This window comes from Periplaneta americana, chromosome 1 (assembly GCF_040183065.1).
Source record: "Periplaneta americana isolate PAMFEO1 chromosome 1, P.americana_PAMFEO1_priV1, whole genome shotgun sequence".
NCBI classification, from domain to species: domain Eukaryota; kingdom Metazoa; phylum Arthropoda; class Insecta; order Blattodea; family Blattidae; genus Periplaneta; species Periplaneta americana.
In genome coordinates, this window is record NC_091117.1 from 187503797 (window position 1) to 187527469 (window position 23673).

At 36.0% G+C, this 23673-nt stretch overlaps 1 protein-coding gene across 3 annotated transcripts in view; it reads left to right on the forward strand.

Annotated features, from left to right (window-relative positions):
- The first annotated feature begins 4716 nt into the window (after window positions 1-4716).
- The window catches only part of LOC138705281 (collagen alpha-1(II) chain-like), a 105615-nt gene continuing 86658 nt past the window's right edge, over window positions 4717-23673 (forward strand). For 2 of the 3 annotated variants that reach the window (XM_069834130.1, XM_069834149.1), the window contains exons 1-3: window positions 4717-4824; window positions 17179-17404; window positions 20152-20367. In XM_069834130.1, coding sequence (XP_069690231.1) covers window positions 17209-17404; window positions 20152-20367 — 412 coding nt within the window. In that variant the 5' untranslated portion in view covers window positions 4717-4824; window positions 17179-17208. Of the gene's footprint in view, window positions 4825-17178; window positions 17405-20151; window positions 20368-22700; window positions 22809-23673 lie in introns of all 3 variants that reach the window. The other variant, XM_069834138.1, reaches the window with a different exon arrangement.

The window sequence follows — 23673 nt, forward strand, 5'->3', positions numbered from 1 at the left end:
TACCACGATTTCTTTCGGAAGGAAAGTAGCCAAGGTTCTAGGTCTAAGACCACAATTAGACTAGGCCACCGATGGCGCAACTGGTGCAACTGCGTTAGCCACCGTGAAAAAGATTATAACCCACTGGTGGCGCCACCGCAAAAGATTTTCTTTTTGTTCATTTGAGAAAGTGGGTGGTATGCATAAAGTTGTAGTACTCGCATTACCTTTTGCTTTGACTGTAGAAGATACTTGAAGTAGAAGTACGAGTATATACTTCGTTTTGTATGCATAAACCTGATACACTACTAAGAAGTAGGCCTATTTACTACGCGACGGTAGTATAAACTATAGTACTTCGGGTTTATCCGTGAAGACTCGTTAGTTTTCGCCTTTCGTTCATTTATGTTAATTATTTGGTGGGAAAATTGATTGTCGTCCTCAAAATTTTGTTAGGTTAACAAAAAAATGGACAATTACGACGAAGTGGGAAGTGTAGAAGAGAGAGAATGAGAACAATAATTGCTGTTTGTTAATCTACTAGAAGAATGCCCAGCATTGTTAAACAAGTCACAAACTCCTGTCGCAAGAAGTGATAAAGAAAAAGCCTCCAGGCTATGAAAGTTCAGGTGAAAGTTTACAGTGGGAAAAAAAAATTGACGTAAAGCAAATTATGAAGAAAATAAATAACATGAAAAGTAAAGTAAAGTAAAAATCAGACATAAATAATTCGGGCCCAAAATGTTAGTCATTAAATTTACATGTATGCCCACGAAGTTTTTTCATGAAAATTAAATGTATTATAAATATATCATAGAATAATTTTGCTAAAAATATATTATTATAAATAGCAATAACAAAAATCAACTAACAGATAGAATTTCAATTATTTCAAAATCAGTATTTGAGTAATCCATTACAAGAATCGATCATATAACATTTTTTATGCTCGACCATGTCGAAATGTAGTAATTATACACCTCGTAGCAGACCTTTAATGCATGTCATTAAAGTACACCTACTCATTAAAGGTCAGGTCTTTCAGCCAATGACGACTCAGGTTACAACTGTTCAGCCAATGACACGTCAGCTTTCTACCGTTATAAAACCGCAAGTATATATTATTCTCGGATATGCAATCGAAAGAGAATTAGCGAAAAGTCACGGAGGCTGGAAATCCAATACTGTCGCAGAAGGTTATATTCTGTTACTATAATAATTAGCGTTAATTGTAAATAATATTCAAATAAATTCAATTTGTCATCTCGTTTTTCAATGTCTAATTTAATTTCAATGTTATCTCTGTAGGTTCTTATGGCCTAGCAAGGTCAATGTGAACATCTGTTCCTCGGAAAAAAAATCAATACTTTCGCGTCTGTCAACATCTCACAACATACGGGACATTGGTCAAGGTCAGATACAAAGAAAATTAATAATATCAAGTTAGAAAATATGGTCGAGCATAAAAAGTCTTATGAAACTCGCCTATAATGGTAATTAAGAAGCTGGTATGAAAATTATGAAACTCGCTTGCGCTCATTTCATAAATATCCATACTCGCTTCTTAATTACCTTCATTATAGGCTCGTTGCATAATGTACTATTATCTGTAAAACATTCATAACTTCTTATAATCACGTTCTGTTGGTTCTTGTCTTTCTTGTAGGATTTTCGAGCGCAAATTTGCATAAATTCTGCCATTTTAAACCGTACAAATGCTTATGATAAGCTAAAGAAGTCTCAAGCAGGGCATACTAAGATTTTTCTTAGTTTACATTAGAAGTAGAAGTATAAACTTCTTGTTAGGCATATAAATAGTACTTTATACTATAAATTCTAGCATAAACTGAACACGGCTTTTCAGATCAACTTTCTGCTACGCAGGAAAGAATTTACCAAGGGGTTTTGTACATAAAGACCGTACCAGATATTTAAAATGTGATACCTATTTTAATATATGAGCTTCTGAAACTATTTTCGATTTATGGGATCTCGCCCTTTAAAAACCATGGAATTTTATATTTTCCTTGACATTTTAAAATTATATTTATTACAAATTTTTATGTGCTTTAAAACTAGCTTCCTACAAATTACCTTTAGCTTCCTGAATGATTATTTGATTATCCGTGTACAATAATAAAACTATACAGGGTGGAAGTGAAATAGCCTTGCAGATTTCCAGAGCGAAAAGCTCATGTTGTATGTAACAAATAAATTATAATAACCTTATTAGTGGAAATTTCATAATTTTTTTTTTCAGAAAAAAATATTTTTCCCAAATGTTTAACAATTTCTTATTCGGTAACTATTGCGAGTAGGATCGTGATTTTTATCCATATCGATAGAAAATCTAATAAAGAATAATTTATCCATCAGTGTATTTCAATAGCGTGCACGGTTTTCGTGTAAATTTAATTTTAAGAAAACCTAAATTAGAACCATTGCACGAAGCGAGCAAGTGGCAACGTCTTGGCAGCTTACGTGCTGAGACTCACCGAGTTCGTTGACCTCTTACATCTGTATACCAGTAGAGTGTTTTAGTGATGTAGTTGCCGGACTACTGAAACCTCAAACTTAATTTTCTAATTAACCGTGCATTTAATCACATAAAGTAATATAGGTTTTCTATTCATTTACGTGTACTCTATCGTCTCTTTCAATCTGCAAGGTTATTTCACTACCACCCTGTATATAGCCCCTCCCTAGCGGTAATATCGCGGTTAAGGAATAACTCTACAAAACCAATAGGTTGTGGTACTTGAAGATTAATTTTTGGTCCTACAGACTATATCTGTTATGGTAACAATGATTATTAGAGAAGAAAAATTCGTTGCAGCGCCGGGGATCGAACCCGGGTCCTTGGTTTTATGTACCAAGTGCTCTAACCACTGAGCTACGCCGAAGTTCAATCCACAGCACCGATCGAATTACTCTCCTCTAGTGTTTTTTCCCTTTGTGACCTTACTCCAAGTTCGACATATAGGCCTATGTTGACATATATTAAGTCAACTGCCATTATACAAAAAGCGCACACAATTGAGTGACTTGTGGCCGGGATTCCACAGTAATATGCACTGTTGGGCGAAGAATCTACGTAAAGATTAATTTTTGGTCCTACAAAAATTAGAGTGTTAGTTGGGAGACCGGAGGGAAAAAGACCTTTGGGGAGGCCGAGACGAAGATAGGAGGATAATATTAAAATGGATTTGAGGGAGATGGGATATGATGGTAGAGACAGGATTAATCTTGCACAGGATAGGGACCGATGGCGAGCTTATGTGAGGGCGGCAATGAACCTGCGGGTTCCTTAAAAGCCACTTGTAAGTATATATACAAATATATTCTGTAGGACCAAAAATTAATCTTTACGTAGATTCTTCGCCCAACAGTGCATATTACTGTGGAATCCCAGCCACCAAGTCACTGAGTTGAGTGCGCTCCTTGTATAATGGCAGTTGACTTACGGTCTTACTTATAAAAACTCTATATTCAGACGTTTAACTGTCTTATACTTATACAACTGTTACACAGCTACGTCATAGTTTCGTCATTACTTCATTACGAAAGGTAATAGAATATCTGAGGTTCTCTATTATATCCGGTAGAGTGCTCTAGTGTGCCGTGCTAAGTATCGAGAGTACAACTGGTTCCGATCGATTACCACACCATATTTTGGTCAAAGTGTACAAGCTACAGCAATATTATTCTTATTATTCTGTACTCTTTGGTTTGTTTTTCTGTGGTTACAAGGCAACCATCATCATAAAATGACAGTCGATACGAACAGCTGTTAGAGAGGCGGCCATTTTTTCCCTGTATACAAGCTTAAACAAGGGTATCGTGTATATAATTACTGCAAAGCAATTCCTATATATAGTTACGGACTGTTTATACATCCATTGCTTATGCATGGTTTATTAGTAACGTTTTCTCTCTCAACTCTGCATAAGTCTAGTATAAAAACTATACACGGTTTATTAGTAAGACTGCTAATATATGTCAACATACATGTCGAACTTGAAGTCAGGCCACAAAGGGAAAAACATTAAAGGAGAGGGATTCGATCCGGTGCTGTGGATTGAACTTCGGCGACTTCGGCGTAGCTCAGTGGTTAGAGGACTTGGTACGTAGAACCAAGGATCCGGCTTCGATCCCCGGCGCCGGAACGAATTTTTCTCCTCTAATAATCATTGTTACCAATAGGTTGTGGGTTCGATTACCAATGTGATTTTTTCTAATGATCTATAAATTCCGGTCTAACTATGGCTCTGGTGTTTACTCTGCCTCTAACAGAAATGAGTACCTGATATTTCTTTGGGGTAAAAGCGGCAAAGAAATAAAACTGATATCCCTACTGCCATTCAGTGCCGATTGTACAGGATGGCTCCTTAACCTATCGCCATCCTGTGGGCCTTCAGGACCTGTGATGGGATGACTTTACTCTTCGCCATTCGTGAATAACTCTTGAAAAATAAGTCACAAGAAAGTTTAAACAATTCATTCTATTAAACTATGAAATTTTCTCATTTAAACGGATAAATATTTCCATTAAAATCGATTACAATATCATGGTTACACAAGTAACCCATTCATTGAACCGCACAACATGACGGAATGACCAGCATTGTCGTTGTTGGAAGGAGACGTCGGGTTGTACTGTAAAGCAAATCCAGAGTTCTCAATTGACGGGAACTTGAGCCGCTCTTGAGCACATCTGTCATGAAGATTGTTTTAATTGCATCTGCTTGCCATCGCGGGCATCTCCCTAGACCGCGACGTCTCGGAGCGTCAGTTCCTCTGTGCTTGTGATACCAGAAGCAGCGACAACCAGCGCCGCGCCAGAAGGTGACTATTCGCAAATTTAAGAGTGCATTCAACATCTACTGCAATTTTATATTATAAATGCTTATATACTTCTGTAACTTAAAAGTAATAATTTGGACGTAACAATTAACTTATTAACAAAATAGTTTATTCTCATTTTCTGCAGTTTCCTACAAATTTCTTCCTTTAACTGGTTTTCTGAACTGAAATTCATCTGTTTTATTCATTTTCGTAACTGTTTGCCACATAACCACGAAAATATCCGGCAAATGACGAATTAAAGTGCATTTATCCATTTAAGGAAGAAACTTTAATTTTTAATTAAAAACTTGCGAAGACTCTGTTAATAGTTCTTTTGGGGACACTCAAGAACTGAAAATTAGGCGTAATTAATTTATTAACAAATCAGTGCATGTATTATTATTTTCTATAATTTTGTAGATTTGATTTTCCTTACAAATGTCGATAATAAAATTCATTTATATTTCCCTACTTTTAAACTTAATTATGTAACCACGGGATCGTCACAGGTATTAACAATATAAATTAATTTATCTGTTTTAATTAGACATTCGTAGTATTAATATGAATAAATGTAAAATCCTGCTAATCACTGCATGTAATTAACATACGAATACTGCAAATAATCTCCGAAAATAAAGATTTTTCTTGTGGTTTTATAGAATTTTCAATTATCATTACATTGTCTTCCAGCAAATAATTGAGGGGCTTGCCGGAAAAAGGGCGTATACGTCAATATGGCGAATTGAGATACATTCAATCTAAGGTATTAAAACGTACCTGATTAAAATGTTATACATGCACGCAGCCCTGTCCAGCAGGTACGTACAGTACAATCAAAATAAAATTTCGCTACTATAATTATTCACTACATTTTAAACCGTTTTCCCGAAGAAGGGCGTATAGGTCTATCCGCCTTTCTTCCGGCAAAGCCCTCAATTTACATAGTCTCTAAAATTAATTTTAATCTTCCTTTTACTTGCCTCATGATTAATTTGTTAGTGTCTGTGGTAATGTAAGTTATATGACTAATGAAAATAAAACATCAGTAAATCACTAAGAGGAATAATAGTTATTAAATCTTGCGACCAAATATTTTTTAAGGGACAGGAATTGTTAGATTTCTCTCTTTCTTTTTTTAATATCGTTGAATCCCTTTTCACAATAGTTAAAACGATTTTATGCCTACCGATTGAAATTAAATAATGAAATTTTAACGTGATTAACACATATTAAATACTAAAATTGGAATACGATAGAAATTAGCTTTATATTTTCTTGACAAAAACTTTTATCTCTGATTGAGGTTCTGGCTGATATGTACATTTATTATCAGGCAGTACATCTCACTTGAGGATATGTGTCAGAGGAAGAACAATTGTTTGTATGCATCTGAAGTCTGACTAGTGTAATATGTAGCTAGTCAGCGATGTATAAATTGGAGGGGAAAAGGAACTGGCCACCCTACCCCATTATCTCCTGGCCTAGTTGCCTCATGAGTGATGCCTCATTGGCGTTACTTATGAGGTTCAGACTTGTCTTCGCACAGTTGACTAAACAAAAACGTTGACATGTGTTTTTCTTTCATACTCATTTCTTAACGTAGAGCGTGTTTATATGTAAACATTTTTATAATTCATAGAATTACATCTCTCTTTTGAAATATTTCCTGTCAATTTTTTAAAAATAATTTATGAAAAACAGAATACAATAATCACTAGTAATCAAATATTAAACTGCCTTCTTACTTTAATCCAGTATTCACAAGATTGTTGATAAAGTGTAATAAATTGTAATATTTTGCACTAGCCAATGGATTTAACCGCTAAGAACACAGTCATATTGAATTTACTTATAGGCTAGATATTACAGCAAAAACTGGGAGGAAACATTACGAGTTTAGAAAATTGAAGACAACGCTCAATTTCGATAAAGAATTTACCTATTCCAATTAATTTCAGACAAGATGTAAATTACACTTGAATTATATTATATTTACACAGAGTGAAAAGTATCACTATAGATTCCATCCTCAGCAGATTTTGTATCCTATGTTAGCAAATTAAGAGTCTCGATTATTTTACCTGCATGAGGTCCAATGTCAATCGGATAACGAAAATTACTCCATTATAGAGAATTATAGCATGTGGATTTACCAGTTAGGAAATAGATTGTTGTAAAATGTCAGTAATAAAACAAAGAACACTATGAATTCTGTATCGAACGCTACATTTATCTCATTTGTGTGAATTACAGAAACTGTGTTTAATGTACCTTCGCACACTGCCTACTTATTATAGTCTACATGTCCATCAATTTATTACTCGACTATTTTGGACTGATTCTCTTTTCCAGTCTCCGAATGTACCTTTTCTCACTCTAACTCATTGAAAAAATATATCGTTGGTTTCCCGTTATATAACCTATAATTGAGGAGCTTGCTGGAAAAACGATCTCAGTTTTTCAACCTTGTTTTGAGAAAATAACCACTCAAAGAAATTATTGATATAATTCTGTTAGTTGCGAATGTAACCATTCTTTAAAATAGTTTACATTCTTCCATTATAGTTTAATATTTAAATTTCTATAAGAAATTAAGAAAGTGCCACAATAAAGAGATTTTAGAGACACAACTGAAGTCGAATAATTTCGAGGGAAAAATTGTTCCGGAGCCGGGTATCGAACCCGGGACCTTTGGTTTAACGTACCAACGCTCTACCACTGAGCTACTCGGGAACTCTAACCGACACCGATCCAATTTTTCCCTCTATATCCACAGACCTCAAAGTGGGCTGACAACCGTCAAGCAATCAACTTCGAGTGCACACTAACTCCGTGTGACTTAAATTGTGGTTTTCTGTTAACGAACAGTGACGTGTATTATGCAAATCAAGATCAGGAAAGAAAAAGGCACACTCCATTGTAAGTTTATGCTGTGAGAAGACTCCCATCTTGATTATATTTATAATGATCTTATATACTTCAGTTTTGCTGCTTTCATTTAGTTTTTGGCACCAATGACAATGCGTTATACCCACTTTGAGGTCTGTGGATATAGAGGGAAAAATTGGATCGGTGTCGGTTAGAGTTCCCGAGTAGCTCAGTGGTAGAGCGTTGGTACGTTAAACCAAAGGTCCCGGGTTCGATACCCGGCTCCGGAACAATTTTTCCCTCGAAATTATTCAAATCAACTTTACAGGGAGTTATACCTGAAATCTTGATTTGCACAACTGATGTCGTTTATCCATCAATCCATTTATTGATGAGAAATGTGAACCACATATGCTTATTACAAATGATATATTAGGCTAATTGGAAAAATGAAAAATATATATATTTTTTTAATTCTGATGATTTTAAGAAACATTTTCTTTAAGATCTTTAATGAAGATCAACCAAAGCAAGTACATGAAGAGAAGCGCGCTATTTACCTTCCATGCTGTGAAGATCTCTGTCATAAATATAATATTCAAGATTGGAATGTCATTGGACTTATGTTTGGTGCGCGAGGAACAATTCCCAAATTTACATTGGAGATCCTCAGAAAATTAAAGGTTCCTGATAAGACTCTTAGGACAATTGCATCAACCATTTTAAAATCTTCATTGAATATCATCAATCACCATCTCTATTCATCTTTATAATATTCAGTGTATATTATTAATTTTTGCAATACATTTTTATCGTTTTGATAGCTACCACATCTGTCGCAGAATAATATATTTTTTTTAAATTTCATTATGTATTTTTCTAACATTAATTTACATTTTATATTTTGTTCATTTGAATTGATTAGGATGCCGATATTTTAAATCCAAGATTTTGACGGCTATCATTTCGATATACTACTAAATTAATGTTCATTATTTTCGAATCATTGACTTGTGTCTTCAGCCTCAGCTAAGATAAATTCATTATCAGAAATGTCACAAACATCATCTAAATTTTCTTCTTCATGAAGGATATACGCTGCAACTCAAACCACTGTATTCCTTCACTTGACAAGGATTCATATAATGATCTTATATACTTCAGTTTTGCTGCTTTCATTTAGTTTTTGGCACCAATGACAATGCGTCAGCGAAGTTCTCAGGAAATTTCATTTCCTTGATCAGGAAAGAAAAAGGCACACTCCATTGTAAGTTTATGCTGGGAGAAGACTCCCATCTTATTTGTACTGAATTTTGCAATATTCTGAATAGAAAAACTGGTTCCTTCTGTCTCAGGTTTCTTCTCAGACTTTTTCTATAACGAACTTCCCCACTGTTACACATCGTTTCCATTATTAGGGAAGGCTAGGAAGGGAAACCTAACTGCAGGATTCATTATCAGTAACGGAGAACAATTCTTAGTAACGGTTTCAACAAATAAGTTCACCTCTCCTTGTCTTCTCTGATTATAGAGCCGGTACGTTTTTGTGACATATTGAAAAATCCAAAAGACCTTCCGAGCGCTAAATGTTTGTGTAAGATGAATAAAAATATGGAATACTGATTGTAGCTTTCCTACTTTTAATTTTATGAAGAAATTGTATACAAAAGTTATAGGGAATGAAAAAAAGGAATATTTCGAACATGTTTCAAAAAACTATGTTTTTCATTTATAAAGACTGTGCCTAGAAATCTGTCTTTTAATGGCGCCATGTACTTACTTTTCCATTTTTGGATTCTTCATGTCTAAATTATGAAATAAAAGCTTATATATACACATTGATGACTTAGAAAATAGATATACACCATTGAAATTAAACTACAACTAGTGGCTTGTGCAGCAAATGCTGCAAACTAAGTCCATAAGAAGTTCAAATAATATTGCTTCCATAATAGCGAAACATACTCCCTCTGAATGTTTTTTCGTTTTGCCAAATACTTTTCCTTAAACCTATCCGTCTTTTCTTGAGTTTCAATGCGAAATCGCAAGTAACAATGTCAGGACGATCAGCGAGTTTTTCATGTGGGAGTAAAGCAGTAGCTATTTCAGGTCATTGCGGATTGTAGGTGAAAGTTAAGAAAATGTATGGTTTGTCATGCTTTGAACAAAAGACTTAGCATCTTGGTATAGCTGCTGCATGTTTCGTGAACTACCCTGAAATGTAGAGGGCAGAATCACTTTTTCCCAACAAGAGATATTACTGAGGTGATCAAGAGACTACAAAATCTTGTAGGCCTCTTATTTTATGAGTAAGTAATACCTTTTGGTCTTTTCTTAGAAATTGTAATTTTTGCGCTTCCTCCAGACAATACTGATCTACCAAATACTGCTGGATTAATTTCTGTAACAATGAATGTTATCCCGTATATTTTCAGTAATATAGGCTGTCTTCGAAATTGTTCAATGCTTTTAGCAGAACTATTCGGCCTTCTGTTGTATCTCATCCATAATTCTTGTCTTTAACTCTTCTAGACCTCGTGGTCGATCCTAGTAGACCCTTCACTTGATGTAGTTTCATAAAAGAAAATGATCTAATGGTTTGAGATCAGGGGATCTTAGGGATCATTTAAGAAACATTGTTTTTCAATTATTTTTATTAGCTTTTGTCTATGATTATTAAAATACTTACCAACTTATTCTTCATAGTGGTAAATGGACATTACGAAGCATTTATCTTTGTTATATACACAAACATTGGGGTCACACATTTGTAGGATTTTTTTTAAATACTAGTTTATAGATAGTGAAAAATATGATTCTGTATATTTCGAGCCCTGAAGAATCCTAAAATTATAAAAATAGGTACAGGACATTGTGTCATTAAAAATAGGTACACACTTTATAAATGAAAAACATAACTTTTAAAATCAAGTTCAAAATATTAATTTTATACCCCTAAGCCTGTGCCAGGGTATGATAATCGACCCCACCATCAGGTTTGAAACATATAAAGGACAGCCTGAAGACGTACACGAGGAGAAACGAGCAATCTACGTTCCAACCATCCTGTATTATAAAGATAAATACCAACTTCATGATATCAATGTCACGGGATTGATGTTTGGAGCAAGAGGAACGATACCTAACTTCTCTTCTCAATTCTGTAAGACCCTAAAACTGCACAAATCTTTTCTAAATGAACTGGCCCTCCTCATAATTAGAGAGTCAGTCAAACTCTCACGGGACCACCTATATGGACTCTAATTCAGTGTACTGAAAAAACTGATGTGCCATTATCATTTTTCTTCTTGTTAGCTTATTTTGTTAACTGCCATTGTTTGTTTGTTTGTTTACTTGTTTGTAATTTTTCTCACTTTGTTATCTTTCATCATCTATTTGTTCTTTTTTTTTTGTTTTGTATGCCTTGTCTAATGGTAGCCTCTAATTTGAGGAAGCTCTAGTAAATAAATAAATGTATACAGAGTTTCAACATGAAATTAAAAATAGAAAAGCTACAAGCAAAGTTCCACACTTTTTACTCCCTTAGTTTTTTCTACGACATGTTGGAAAACCTAAAGAATCTTCGAAACGTTCCTACATCCATAGATGTTGGAAAACTAAAAAAATTCGCAGAAAGTTTTTTTAGGGACTTTATTTAATTTCGTACAAGTCTTTTCTTGCGTTACACCTTACCATTTTAACTGCAGCATTTATGCACAATACATTACAGGCTGAATATTTTAAGGAGTTTACTTAATCAAGTGGCTTACCACGTATAAAGTTTCCTTTTGATTCACAATTTTCCATAAAAAAACATCGTGTCTAGAAAAAATATATTGGATTAATTTCAGTTGGACACTTCTATCAGCTAAGAATGTAATATTAATAGAATAATACACTTTAAGTAGTCTACTTTTAAGTATGAATAAGATGAGCATTTCTCCGCGTCCTTGCATTTTAATTGCACTGAAGTGGCCCTGTTAACCTGCTGCCCACTCACTGCAAGTGTAAGAGTAACATAGTTATAATTGTCTTAAGAGAATACTTCAATACATTTCTCTAGACTTCAATAAAGACAGAGAGACTAATCTGAACGTTTCCTTTTTAGGAAAAAAGTGAACTAACCACCATGTTACTGAACAGGACATAGCACTCTATTTTATATTCTCAGTAGTATCCTATCAACGAGTCACAGGGTTGCGTTTTAATATGAAATTACGTAATACGACATAAGAAAAATAACTTTTGTGTTTAATCGTACTTATTCATTTGAAAATGTAATAGTAACAGAGAGTTGAAGTTAGGGCTGCCAGATCTCAGCTTGAAAAAAGAGCACACATAGTTACGAACGTAAAAAAACTTTATGTAGGCCCTATAGAAAAAAAAACATAATGCAAATGTAATATCCTTATTCCTACAAAAACACAGAGCATTTAATCATATTCAGTAACTTTTTTACAATTAATTAATACCTGTCGTTACAAATATTTTTTATTGGAACTTACTTTCCTGAACAAATCTGATCTATAAATTAAGTAGTTATGGAAATCTTGATATGAATATTTTTTCAGATTATATTGTTATTTAGTCAACTGTCCAAAGACAGGTCTGAACCTCACAAGCGATACCAAGAAGGAACCACGTATGAGGCAACTAGGCCAGAAGATAATGGGATAGTGTGGCCAATTCCTTTCCCCCTCCATTACATACATCGCCAACTAGCTACATATCACACTAATCACACATATCGTCAAATAAGATGTACTGTCAGATAATAGATGTACTGTACCTAATATCAGCCAGAACCTCAATCAGAAGAGACAGATTACATTTTACAGTGAAAATTGCTTCCACTGTCTCCACAAACTATTTCTTACATTAATGGTACATTGTGCTTGCATTACATAAAAAAATTCCTTTCCACATTACTAATATGTAATGAGATAGCAAGAAAAAATAACAACACACTATGAAATTATCAACAATTCTGAATTAATTTGTACCTTGTCCATTTGTTTTAAATATTCTATCCATTTTCTGATTAGATCGTAATTTTCTGAAATCTTCGCAATCAACTTTACTACTAACAAATTCTTTCAAACTACAAATTTGATCCAAAGTTTTGGCATCAGCTATACGTACACCGTTTGCATTAAGATACTTTATACAAATTTCCACATTATTCCGAGACAAACATTCTGTGAGCCTCATCCATTTGAAGTACCTAAACTCCTTTAAAGGTGTAAGCCACATCTCTGAATAGTATCTACAGGTTATACATAATTTTAGAAAATGACTGCCTGAAGATTTTTTATTTCTGTTGATTTTCCTCTTTTTCCTGTTTACATAACAACCCTTTCACTTTAATGGGTATTATACTTATGAGTATAGCTTTCTTTTAAGGTGTTACGTATTATCTCTAAGGAATGTATAACTTGTATAAGACAATTGAATCACAATATTAAGAAACCACACATGTCCATTTTTTTCACGAAATTGAGTTATATATGATGTCGTATTCTAAACATGCAGACTATCGTATTATGGAGAGAAACCCACATATTCACATCAACATCATTTTAGCTAAAGTGTTTAGAAAAAAATAATAAGAGCATAAATCTAGGACCTGAGATGTTTTTTGTATCTCCTGAAAAGTTAAGTTTTCTAGACATGTGGGGTTTCTCAATATTCCGGTTCAATTGTCATGCTTTTCAATAGATTCAGCGTGTGTCGAAAATAGTTACTGGTCCCATAGACCATAGGTATCATACATACTGCATATTTCACTAAAATCCACTTCAAAGAATTTCTTTAGAATAACTACTGTCCATTTATCCTATGAGTACTCATGATAAGATCGCCATTGAACTGTTTAAAATGCCTTCAGCGATGAATTTTAAGATTTCTAAACACATTTTCAATCTAACTGATCACTATTGATGTCGTGAATAACTTAATATAAATTTATTTTATTATAAAATGAGGAAAAATATCACGTTATGTTTTGTTAAAAAAAAAGAGGACAGTAGAGATCTCAGTCAAAAAAGAATTCAGACAAAAGAACCGAACCTAAAAAGAGGCTATGTTCGGGAAAAAGAGGACGGTCTAACCGAATAGGCTTAAAAACACCTCTAATTTTCCGTAGATTCTAGCAGCTAGCTTATATAAGTGACGTAATCATCAACATCGAATCCGGTCTCAACTTGGAGTATATCTGAATTTGTAATTAGCTAGTTCGTATGTTTAAATATTTTACCAGCCACAGAACTTAAGCTGCATTGCTCTGAAGGCATACTTTCGTTCACCTGACGTGATTCAGTAAGAAGAGGAACTAATCCGCAAGCATATTCTACGGTTTATTAAGATTGTCATAATCTTAAGCATTATTTTAATACATTACATTTTATTGGTTTCTATGGTAACTGAAAGCAAATGAAAAGAATTTACTGATATTTAGAAAATTTACAATTTATAATTGCGAGCTTTCTACGAAAAACCAACGTTTCCGCCTTCTTTTTGTATTAGCTAAGTCTCCTTGACGTCAATCTAATAAATAATCATTTATCCCTCTGATGTATTTTAATAGCGTGGACGGTTTTGGTGTAAATTCACTAATTTCAAGCCACTGAACGATATGAACATAGTGCAACGTTGTAGTCAGAGAGGGAGGTCGGAGGTAGCTCACCTAGGGAGACAGACCTGAGTTCATTGACCTCTTACATCTGTATTACGAGAAGAAAGAGCAGTGTTACAGCGGCGATGTTGCCAGACTGCTGAAACTGGGTTTTGATGAAACACATCCTAGGAAATGGGTAGTTTTATGATGATGATAATGATTATTATTATTATTATTATTATTATTTTTATTATTATTATTATTATTATTATTATTATTATTATTATTATTATTATTATTATTATTATTATTATTAGCCTATTATTATTAGATAGAACTTTTTAAATATAACCTTATTGTCGAAGGCATAATATATGCATAGACATGGTCAAATGTATACAATTACAATTTAATTTAAAATAAGTCAAATATAAAAAAAAAAAAAACATTATTCATTTCGAGGGCCCATGCGTTCATCCTCAAGATTGTAGGGACACAATTTTATTAATTTAGTTTTTATATAGTTCCTAAATTTGAGAGAATTTTTTGTATATTTGATGTCATCAGGCAAACTATTGTAGATTTTGATACCAAAGACCATATAGGTTCTACTAGTGTTTGTAAGATGGTGTGCTGGAATAGTTGAACTATTTTTGTTACGAGTATCGTAGGTATGGAAGTCACAATTTTGGTGAAAATCAGACAGATTTTTATAAATTAGTTGTAAAACATTAAAAATATATAAACCATAAACAGTAAGAATATTATATTGTAAAAAATGTTCCCTACTTCTACTGTCAACGCCCACTATGCATCTGACAATACGCTTTTGAGCAATAAATATATCATTCAGCATGGTTCCAGATCCCCAAAAACAAATATAATATGAAAGCCTTGACTCGACGTGTGCGAAATAATAAGACATTAATACGTCATGATTTATTATCGTCCTCAAAATTCTGATTTGATAACAAATGCTATTGAGTTTAGAAATTAAACTTGTGCAGTGGAGTCTCCAAGACAAACAATCATCAAATGTAACGCCCAAGAATTTAGTAGTTTCCCATTTACATAAGTATTGATCTTGAATAAAAATATTAATGTCCTTCAAATTTTTCCTTTGAGAATTGTGAAAGTGAATATATCCGGTCTTATTAATATTTAAGTGAAGCAGATTGCTATCAAACCATGTTTTGAGATTTTTTAACAGGTCACAACAGGTTGTCTCTAAATAAAGTTCATTTCCATCTTTTACAATAACAGAAGTATCATCAGCATACATACACATAAAATGATTTCTTACATGCATGGGAAAATCGTTTACATTATTATTATTATTATTATTATTATTATTATTATTATTATTATTATTATTATGTAATTACGTCATAGTTTTCAGTATAATTATTCAATTATTCTGTTCACAGCGACACTTTTCAACGAAAAACATCAATTTTTAATTCTAAAAAATAACATCTAAAAAAATTGTACATTTTGTTCATCTCTCTATCTATCTCAAACTTTCAACTTAATTTTCTAATTAACCGTGCATTTAATCACAAAATGTAATATAGATTTTCTACAGGGACATCATTTTATTTTTACTAACATTTTTAATATTAACTTGCCTATACCTCTGGATCAACGCCGTTTCCTACCCCCTTCCACTACTGGAGTTCGATGATACTGGCGTAATATACAAACACATCACTTTACTAGGTATAGGAGGGAAGAAAAGTAGTTCATCCATTTTACATATACTAGGAAATATTGCGCTTTTGAGTTTGATAATTTTCATTAGGTTTTCGTTTAATCAAAATACAGCACAGTATTAACAATGAGTGTTTTTACTCACGAACTGAGCTGTCCATGTGGACGTATTCATTATGCAGTGTATATTATACTGTCTACAGCACATTAGCGTACAATATAGAGAATGAAGTTAAATTGAAAAATATTCGTAATATGGATATTTAAACACATTTTTTTTAAATTGTGGCCGTTCATTTCGATATAGACTTCAGTTCTAATGTGCATATTATCGCATTATAGACTATTGTATCTAATCCTAATTACCAGTTTCGTCCTTCGTACTAGTAACTCATATTGAAATAATTCTGTACCTACTCTATAAAAGAGTACCTTACGTACTGTAAATTCAATCTTCACTTCTGCCCGAGCCGAAAAGATAAAATCACTCAGGCATGTTATCTACTGTCCGTCCAAGTGGTTATGTCGTAGGATCGTAGAAAGGGAGGAAATCACCTGACAGTTAATTACTTAACGAGGCCCTTTTATTTAAGTTATTTAAAACAGTTGTATAATATTATCCTACGTAGAAGTCCAATTCCTAACAGAAATTAATGTTCTCAGAAAAGAGGTAAGACAGCCCAGCCACTAGCTGGCGAATAAAAGCTGGTGGGGGAAACCGGGATACGACGTAGGCAAATGGATGACAGTACCTGTGCGAAAATGATTCAATATTGAAAGCTCTTTCGTCACTGGAAAACACGAACATATTTTTGGAACGTACTGTTTACTATACCGTAAGGCTACTATAACTGTATATGCGGTCTTGGATCTGTGTGGAGGACGGTTGAACTTCATTAGTAGAAGGGGTGGGAGTGAAGTACATTCAAAAACTCAGGTACAATAAAAATTGAAGTAAAAATAAAATGATGTCTCTGTATTAATTTCAGTTTACTCTATCGTTACTTTCACTCTGCAAGATTGTGTCAATTCCACCCTGTATACAAACATAACATCTTTACCTGCTCAGTAAATTAATTATTTAACCCAAGCTTACTACATAGGAAGTAACTACACGAACCCGTGTGTTGTTGGCATGTCTGAGTGTTGCTTGACAGTTTGCAGGCTGGAGGTTGCCTCCTGCCGACATGTCGCGACTGGCGCTGTTGCTAGTTCTGTTGGGCGCCGCCGCGCTGGGCGCGCAGGGCAGGTCCCAGCGGAAGCCGGGGAGCAGGCGAGGGATTCAGGCGCAGCAGCCCCGGCCCGGCGAGAACAACGAGGACGTCATATTCGAACCTTATGACTACGAGGAGTATGACGGCTACGACGACTACGTCAACGGAGGTCAGCAAGCCAGCTTCGTTGCTATAGCGACTGCAATGCTTTTCGTTTAGATACTTTTTGTCAATATTGTGATTTTTATTATGTATATTCATCGCTTAGGCGAAGAGAGAACCGTTTCCTTGGGGGGTAAAGAATCTCGATATAAAGAGATTATGGGGGACATCATTTATCTCCTCCCCCCTTATAGTATATCGGAATACGATCATTTAATAAAGGTATTGTAAAATAAAGTAAAATTGTAACAAAATATACAGAAATTTTACTTTTTTTTTCGTCTTGTACGGAGGGGGACCCGAAGGCTTGCACTGCAGCCTGAGACTTATTGTGCTTACCACTCCTATTCTGTGAATGATTGGTTAGCCGAACGGCCGTCCTCTTCTACAAGTACAGCACGCCGCACCGTGAATTTAACCGGGGCTATTGTATTAATGATGGCGAAATGTGTCCGAGGTCCAACACCGAAAATTACCCAGCAATTCTGATACAATTGTTTGAGGGAAAACCCCAACCAAGTAACTTGTCCCAACCAGGATTTGAACTTGGGCCCGCTCGTTTCATGACCAGACCTGCTGTCCATTACTCTACAGCGGTGGACCAATTTTACATTTATTTTATCTGTTTATTTAAAAAAGCAAGATATCACATGAAATGTAAATTCTAACTATATTATTTAATCTCATCTTAAGTTTACACATTATACCGGGATCACTTTTCTTTTTTCTGCATTGTTGTGCAGTATGTTATTCATATTTCTCCAAGTAGCTGCTTGAACACCTGCAGCATTCTAACACATCAGTACAGGCTGTTACAAAAACCTTACAGTGCTTCCATTCTTCAAATGAGGTATAGACATTTATAGTCTATATATTCAGAAATTTAAAATAAATATTATAGTCCAGACACATGCTCTGAAGAAATTAATTCATCAATTTAAGCATAGAAACTTAATCATAAACAAAAGCAAGAAAAAAATTTTGAATTCAATATTTTCTAATGTTACTAGAAAAAAAAAAAAGAGTTCGGCCAAGTTTGAGGGAGCAGTGCCTCCCCATGGCCCCCCCATAACTCCGCCTATGATTCATCGGTCCAGAAAGTTATACCGCCACTCATGAAACTTATTCATGAGGTCCTTTTGAGTAAAAAGAAAAAAAAAAAGACTATGTAAACATGAGCCCGATTTTTAATCCACCGTGTCCCAAAATGATTGCTCCGTTTTCACAGCACTATACATATCTGTAACTATTAATGCTACAGCAACACAATAAGTGCCAATAGAAAAGGCAATATCTCCAAATTTTGTTTGATATCTTACAAGTACTCGATATGTGGACCTCTGGTCACACAGCACATGTCTACGCCATATTCCATTTGCTCCCACACACTGTGCAATGTGTCACCATCTATCGCTTGGTCCGCAAGCTGTGATGCGGGGCCGTAGCTCTTGCAGGTCATTGACCTGCCACCGTTTCTGGCGCGTGAAATAAGTAATGAGAACGTTGAGAGCGAGTATCTTATCTCTGTCACAGTCTGTGGACGAGAAAGCTGAAAACTGTGATTGGCAGGTTGCTGATGTCACATCTGTTTAGGAGGTGGTACCACTCTCAGCCGAAGTGGTAATAGATGACACTGACTGGACAGTGTACTCAAGGATACACCCCAGAAACGCAAAGTGCGAGTGTTTTGTTTTTGATGTATTCAATGGGCAATAAGATTGACAATGGCAATTGCTGACGTGACATGTTGGGTGGTACCGTTCTCAGCTGCTTTGGCAACAAGTGCTCACTGACTGGCTTTTTACTGAAGGACACACGCCAAAAACGGTGACACTGGCTGTACATACCCCCACAGGAAAAAAATAACAGGGTGTTAGGTCAGGCGAGTACGGAGAAAACCTAATAAAGTTTTGGTCTTCGATAGTGTAACAGGGTAATTAAATAATAGGAACCAAATCGAGGGTATCGTGTAGAACCATTAAAAAACTACAAATAATGCCCATGACTTGTCAATATATATTTTCACTAATAAACTTCCTCGTATGTAATCGTAAAAACTTTGTAACTAATTCAACAGTTCATAGAATAAATATTCGTAAAAAATGACTTACATACTCCATCGGCAAATCTATCGTGCTATCAGAAAGGAATGCGTTATATGGCAGTAAACATTTTTAATAGCCTACCTATGGATATGAAAAAAAATCGAACTCGAAACATAAGATTATTTAGGTCCAAATTAAAGAGGTACCTAATTTTTCCCGCCTTCTGTACTGTGGGCGAATTTATAACATTCAACAACGCTTCATGAATATTTCTGTTTTGTATTAATTGTCTATAATAACCACCTGTGTTGTACTAGTATATTGTAAAATTTTTCTGTATATATTTGAACTAGACAGTGACTATACGTAATTAAGACAATTATTGATAAGTTGACAATTTTAAGATAAGTATTGGGAATAAATTTGAATAAGAAACAAAAAAAAAAAGTTTCCTTCCCAGGCAGGATTCGGACCACGAAAGTCTTAGTTACCAGTCTATCGTGCTCTGGAATGAATAAGGCTCTGAAATCAGCTACAAGGGTCAGTGCAGTTTTTTTTGCCACTACTGTACATACATCGTGCCCGGATATATTAAGTCGTATTTAAGAAGAAACTGCTGTGCATAGAAACAGAGGGGAGACACATACTACGGCATGCCAAAAACCCTTGTTTAATATGTTGTTCAATGTGGCATGTCCTTGCTTTACAGTCTCCACAACAACGCCGCCGCCGCCGCCGCCACCCGTCCAGGTGACGCAACCTACGAGGCCCCCACGACCGCCAGCGCCGCCTGCACCACCAGCGCCACCAGCACCACCAGCGCCACCTACGCCACCCGTCCAGGTGACGGAACCTACGAGGCCCCCACGACCGCCAGCACCACCCGCACCACCTGCACCACCTGCTCCACCAGTCAGAGTTCCACGTAAGTCACACCCTACTGCTTCATAAAATTTTGTATCCATGTATGTCAACTCTTCTCTCTCCTCTTAACTATCCTATCCTCTCCACTCATCTCTCTTCTCCGCTCTACTTAACTCTCCTCTCCCCTCCGCCCAACTTTCCCCTCCCATCCACCCATCTCTCCTCTCTCTTCCACCCAACCCTCTTCTCCCATCCACCCAACTCTCCTCTCCCCTTTTTCCAACTCTCCTCACCCATCCACCCAACTCTCCTCTCCCCTCCACCCAACTCTCCTCTTCCATCCACTCAACTCTCCTCTCTCCTTCTTCCAACTCTCCTCTCCCATCCACCCATCTCTCCTCTCCCATCCACCCAATCTTGCTCTCCCATCCATCCAACTCTCCTCTCTCCTTCTTCCAATTCTCCTCACCCTTCACACAACTCTCCTCTCCCTCCTTCCTACTATCCTCTTCCCTACTCCCAACTCTCCTCTCATCTCTTCTCTACCCAACTTTCCTCTTCACCAAATCTCCTCTTCTCTACCCAACTTTCCTCTTCACCAAATCTCCTCTTCTCTACCCAACTTTCCTCTCCACCAAATCTCCTCTTCTCTACCCAACTTTCCTCTTCACCAAATCTCCTCTTCTCTACCCAACTTTCCTCTCCACCAAATCTCCTCTTCTCTACCCAACTTTCCTCTCCACCAAATCTCTTCTTCTCTACCTAACTTTCCTCTTCACCAAATCTCCTTTTCTCTACCCAACTTTCCTCTCCACCAAATTTTCTCTTCTCTACCCAATTTTCCTCTCCACCAAATCTCCTCTTCTCTACCTAACTTTCCTCTTCACCAAATCTCCTCTTCTCTATCCAACTTTCCTCTCCACCAAATCTCCTCTTCTCTACCCAACTTTCCTCTCCACCAAATCTCCTCTTCTCTACCCAACTTTCCTCTCCACCAAATCTCCTCTTCTCTACCCAACTTTCCTCTCCACCAAATCTCCTCTTCTCTACCCAACTTTCCTCTCCACCAAATCTCTTCTTCTCTACCCAACTTTCCTCTTCACCAAATCTCCTTTTCTCTACCCAACTTTCCTCTCCACCAAATTTTCTCTTCTCTACCCAATTTTCCTCTCCACCAAATCTCCTCTTCTCTACCCAACTTTCCTCTTCACCAAATCTCCTCTCCTCTACCCAACTTTCCTCTCCACCAAATCTCCTCTTCTCTACCCAACTTTCCTCTCCACCAAATCTCCTCTTCTCTACCCAACTTTCCTCTCCACCAAATCTCCTCTTCTCTACCCAACTTTCCTCTCCATCAAATCTCCTCTCTGCTACACCCAACTCTCCTCTCCTCTCTTCTCTCCTCCAACTTTAATCTCCTCTGCACTTAACCCACCTCTTCTCTCCTCTCCTCTCCTCTCCTCTCCTCTCCTCTCCTCTCCTCTCCTCTTTTTGTTTATTGTTCCGTTGCCACTATATCGCCATTTTACTCGTCACATTTTCCTTCTTTAATAATCCAGCCTTCTGAATATCTAACGTATCTTCATCATCATTACCTCTTCCCCTTCTTTTTCTTTTTCGTTCTTATTGCTTCTCATTCTTATTGCATTATTTATTCTGCTTATTTTTCTCTCCTCATTTATTTTCCTTCAGGCTTATTTTTTAATATTTTCCCTTGCCTTTCTTCGAGTTCATATTTTATATTTTCTCTTCATTCGCCAAATTAAATTCCTCCTTCTTATAATTATTTCGCCTGCTTTCTTTTTCTGGCTCTCAATTCTCAAAAATAACTATCACAATATTACTCTTATCACAGTATTAGCAACCTTTACCCTCTCTCTTCAAAACATCAGTCTGCTAGAACATCGGTAGAATTCAGCTCTGCTAACGGCAATTACCGTCTCCATAGCGATGTTCCTGATCCTTAAACCACAGTTTAGTACAGTCACGAAGCTTGAGTTTATGAGGGTACTAGGAACAATAGACTGTGCAGATACTATTTCGCACTGTCTGTGATGAGGCGATAGTAGCGATCCTAGTGGTTAGCAACTATCTATGGATGCATATTTACTACATATTGAGCTTCGTGACTGTATATACTAGACTGTGCTTAAACCATCAGTTCTGTATCCATATCAAGCATTCAATCATAACCACCATAGAATCGAAAAATAAACGGGGTCACGTCAATTCCTCGGCCACTCTGTATATTTTATTATTTTTATTTCATCTTCATCCATTTCTTTACACTTCTACAGCTCTTGGTTCGCATCTAGCCTACCTCCTTCCTCTCTCCTCCTTGTCGACCTCTTTCTTCTCGTGTAGCGCTTTGCAACTTATGCGACTCTTTCACAGCAACGACATCGACTCAACCTCCCACGCAGCCGACGTCTCCACCGACTCAGCCACCTCGCGGCATTAAGAGGCCGGACAGTGCGTCCAGGGTGACCCCCGACACCAGGGGTGAGTTCTCACACCCCAATTCAAGTTGCATGCCGCGCTTTGCGCTTGCATAGTAGAAGTAGCGCTTGGAGAGACAAGATCACATCTTAGAACCTTCTAATTTAACAAAGAGAATATATTCATAGATTAACTGAAAATAAGAATATAGGGTAAATTAGGGTCTGTTGGACAGTCGGGAATGTTGGACACTTTGTACTTTAACGTGTTACCTCGCCACTTGTGGGCACCACATTCTGCTAGAAGTCAATGACTGAAGTAGCCCCACTCGTGGCTACTTCCGTCATTGACTTCTAGCAGAGTGTGATGCCCACAAGTAACACGTTAAAGTACAAAGTGTCCAACATGCCCGACTGTCCAACAGACCCTAATTTGCCCTAAATAAATTTAAAAAAAATGAAGGGAATATGAGTTAGCATATCTTCCGCTGCGTTAATGCCAAATTTCGAAAGTGAATCTCCATCCTTGTTGGTCTGTCGTCTATGAGATGACGAATTTGTTTCGAGAAAAGTAATAAAATATTTTTTTATGCTCTACAAATTTAATCATAGGCCTAATTTGCTTCAAATTTTGCGTCAATCGTCCAACTTGAATTGCATCGAAATTTCCGAATGTGTAAACAAAGCAGTGCGAATTGAAATTTTTCAAAGTCAGTCTCAAACTGAAACTTTGAACTTTTTTGGACGTTTACATAAACAATCTAAAATTGGTGCTAAAGTCATTTTTCTTAATTCCCATATTTTTCTCATTGTATTTATTTCATATTTCACCCAAGAATCTGATGAGGATACTACAGTAAGGTTCGAATGTCTTGTCACCCCCCCTTGTTTGTATGTTGATGTGCATCCATTTTGAACATGTCATAGCA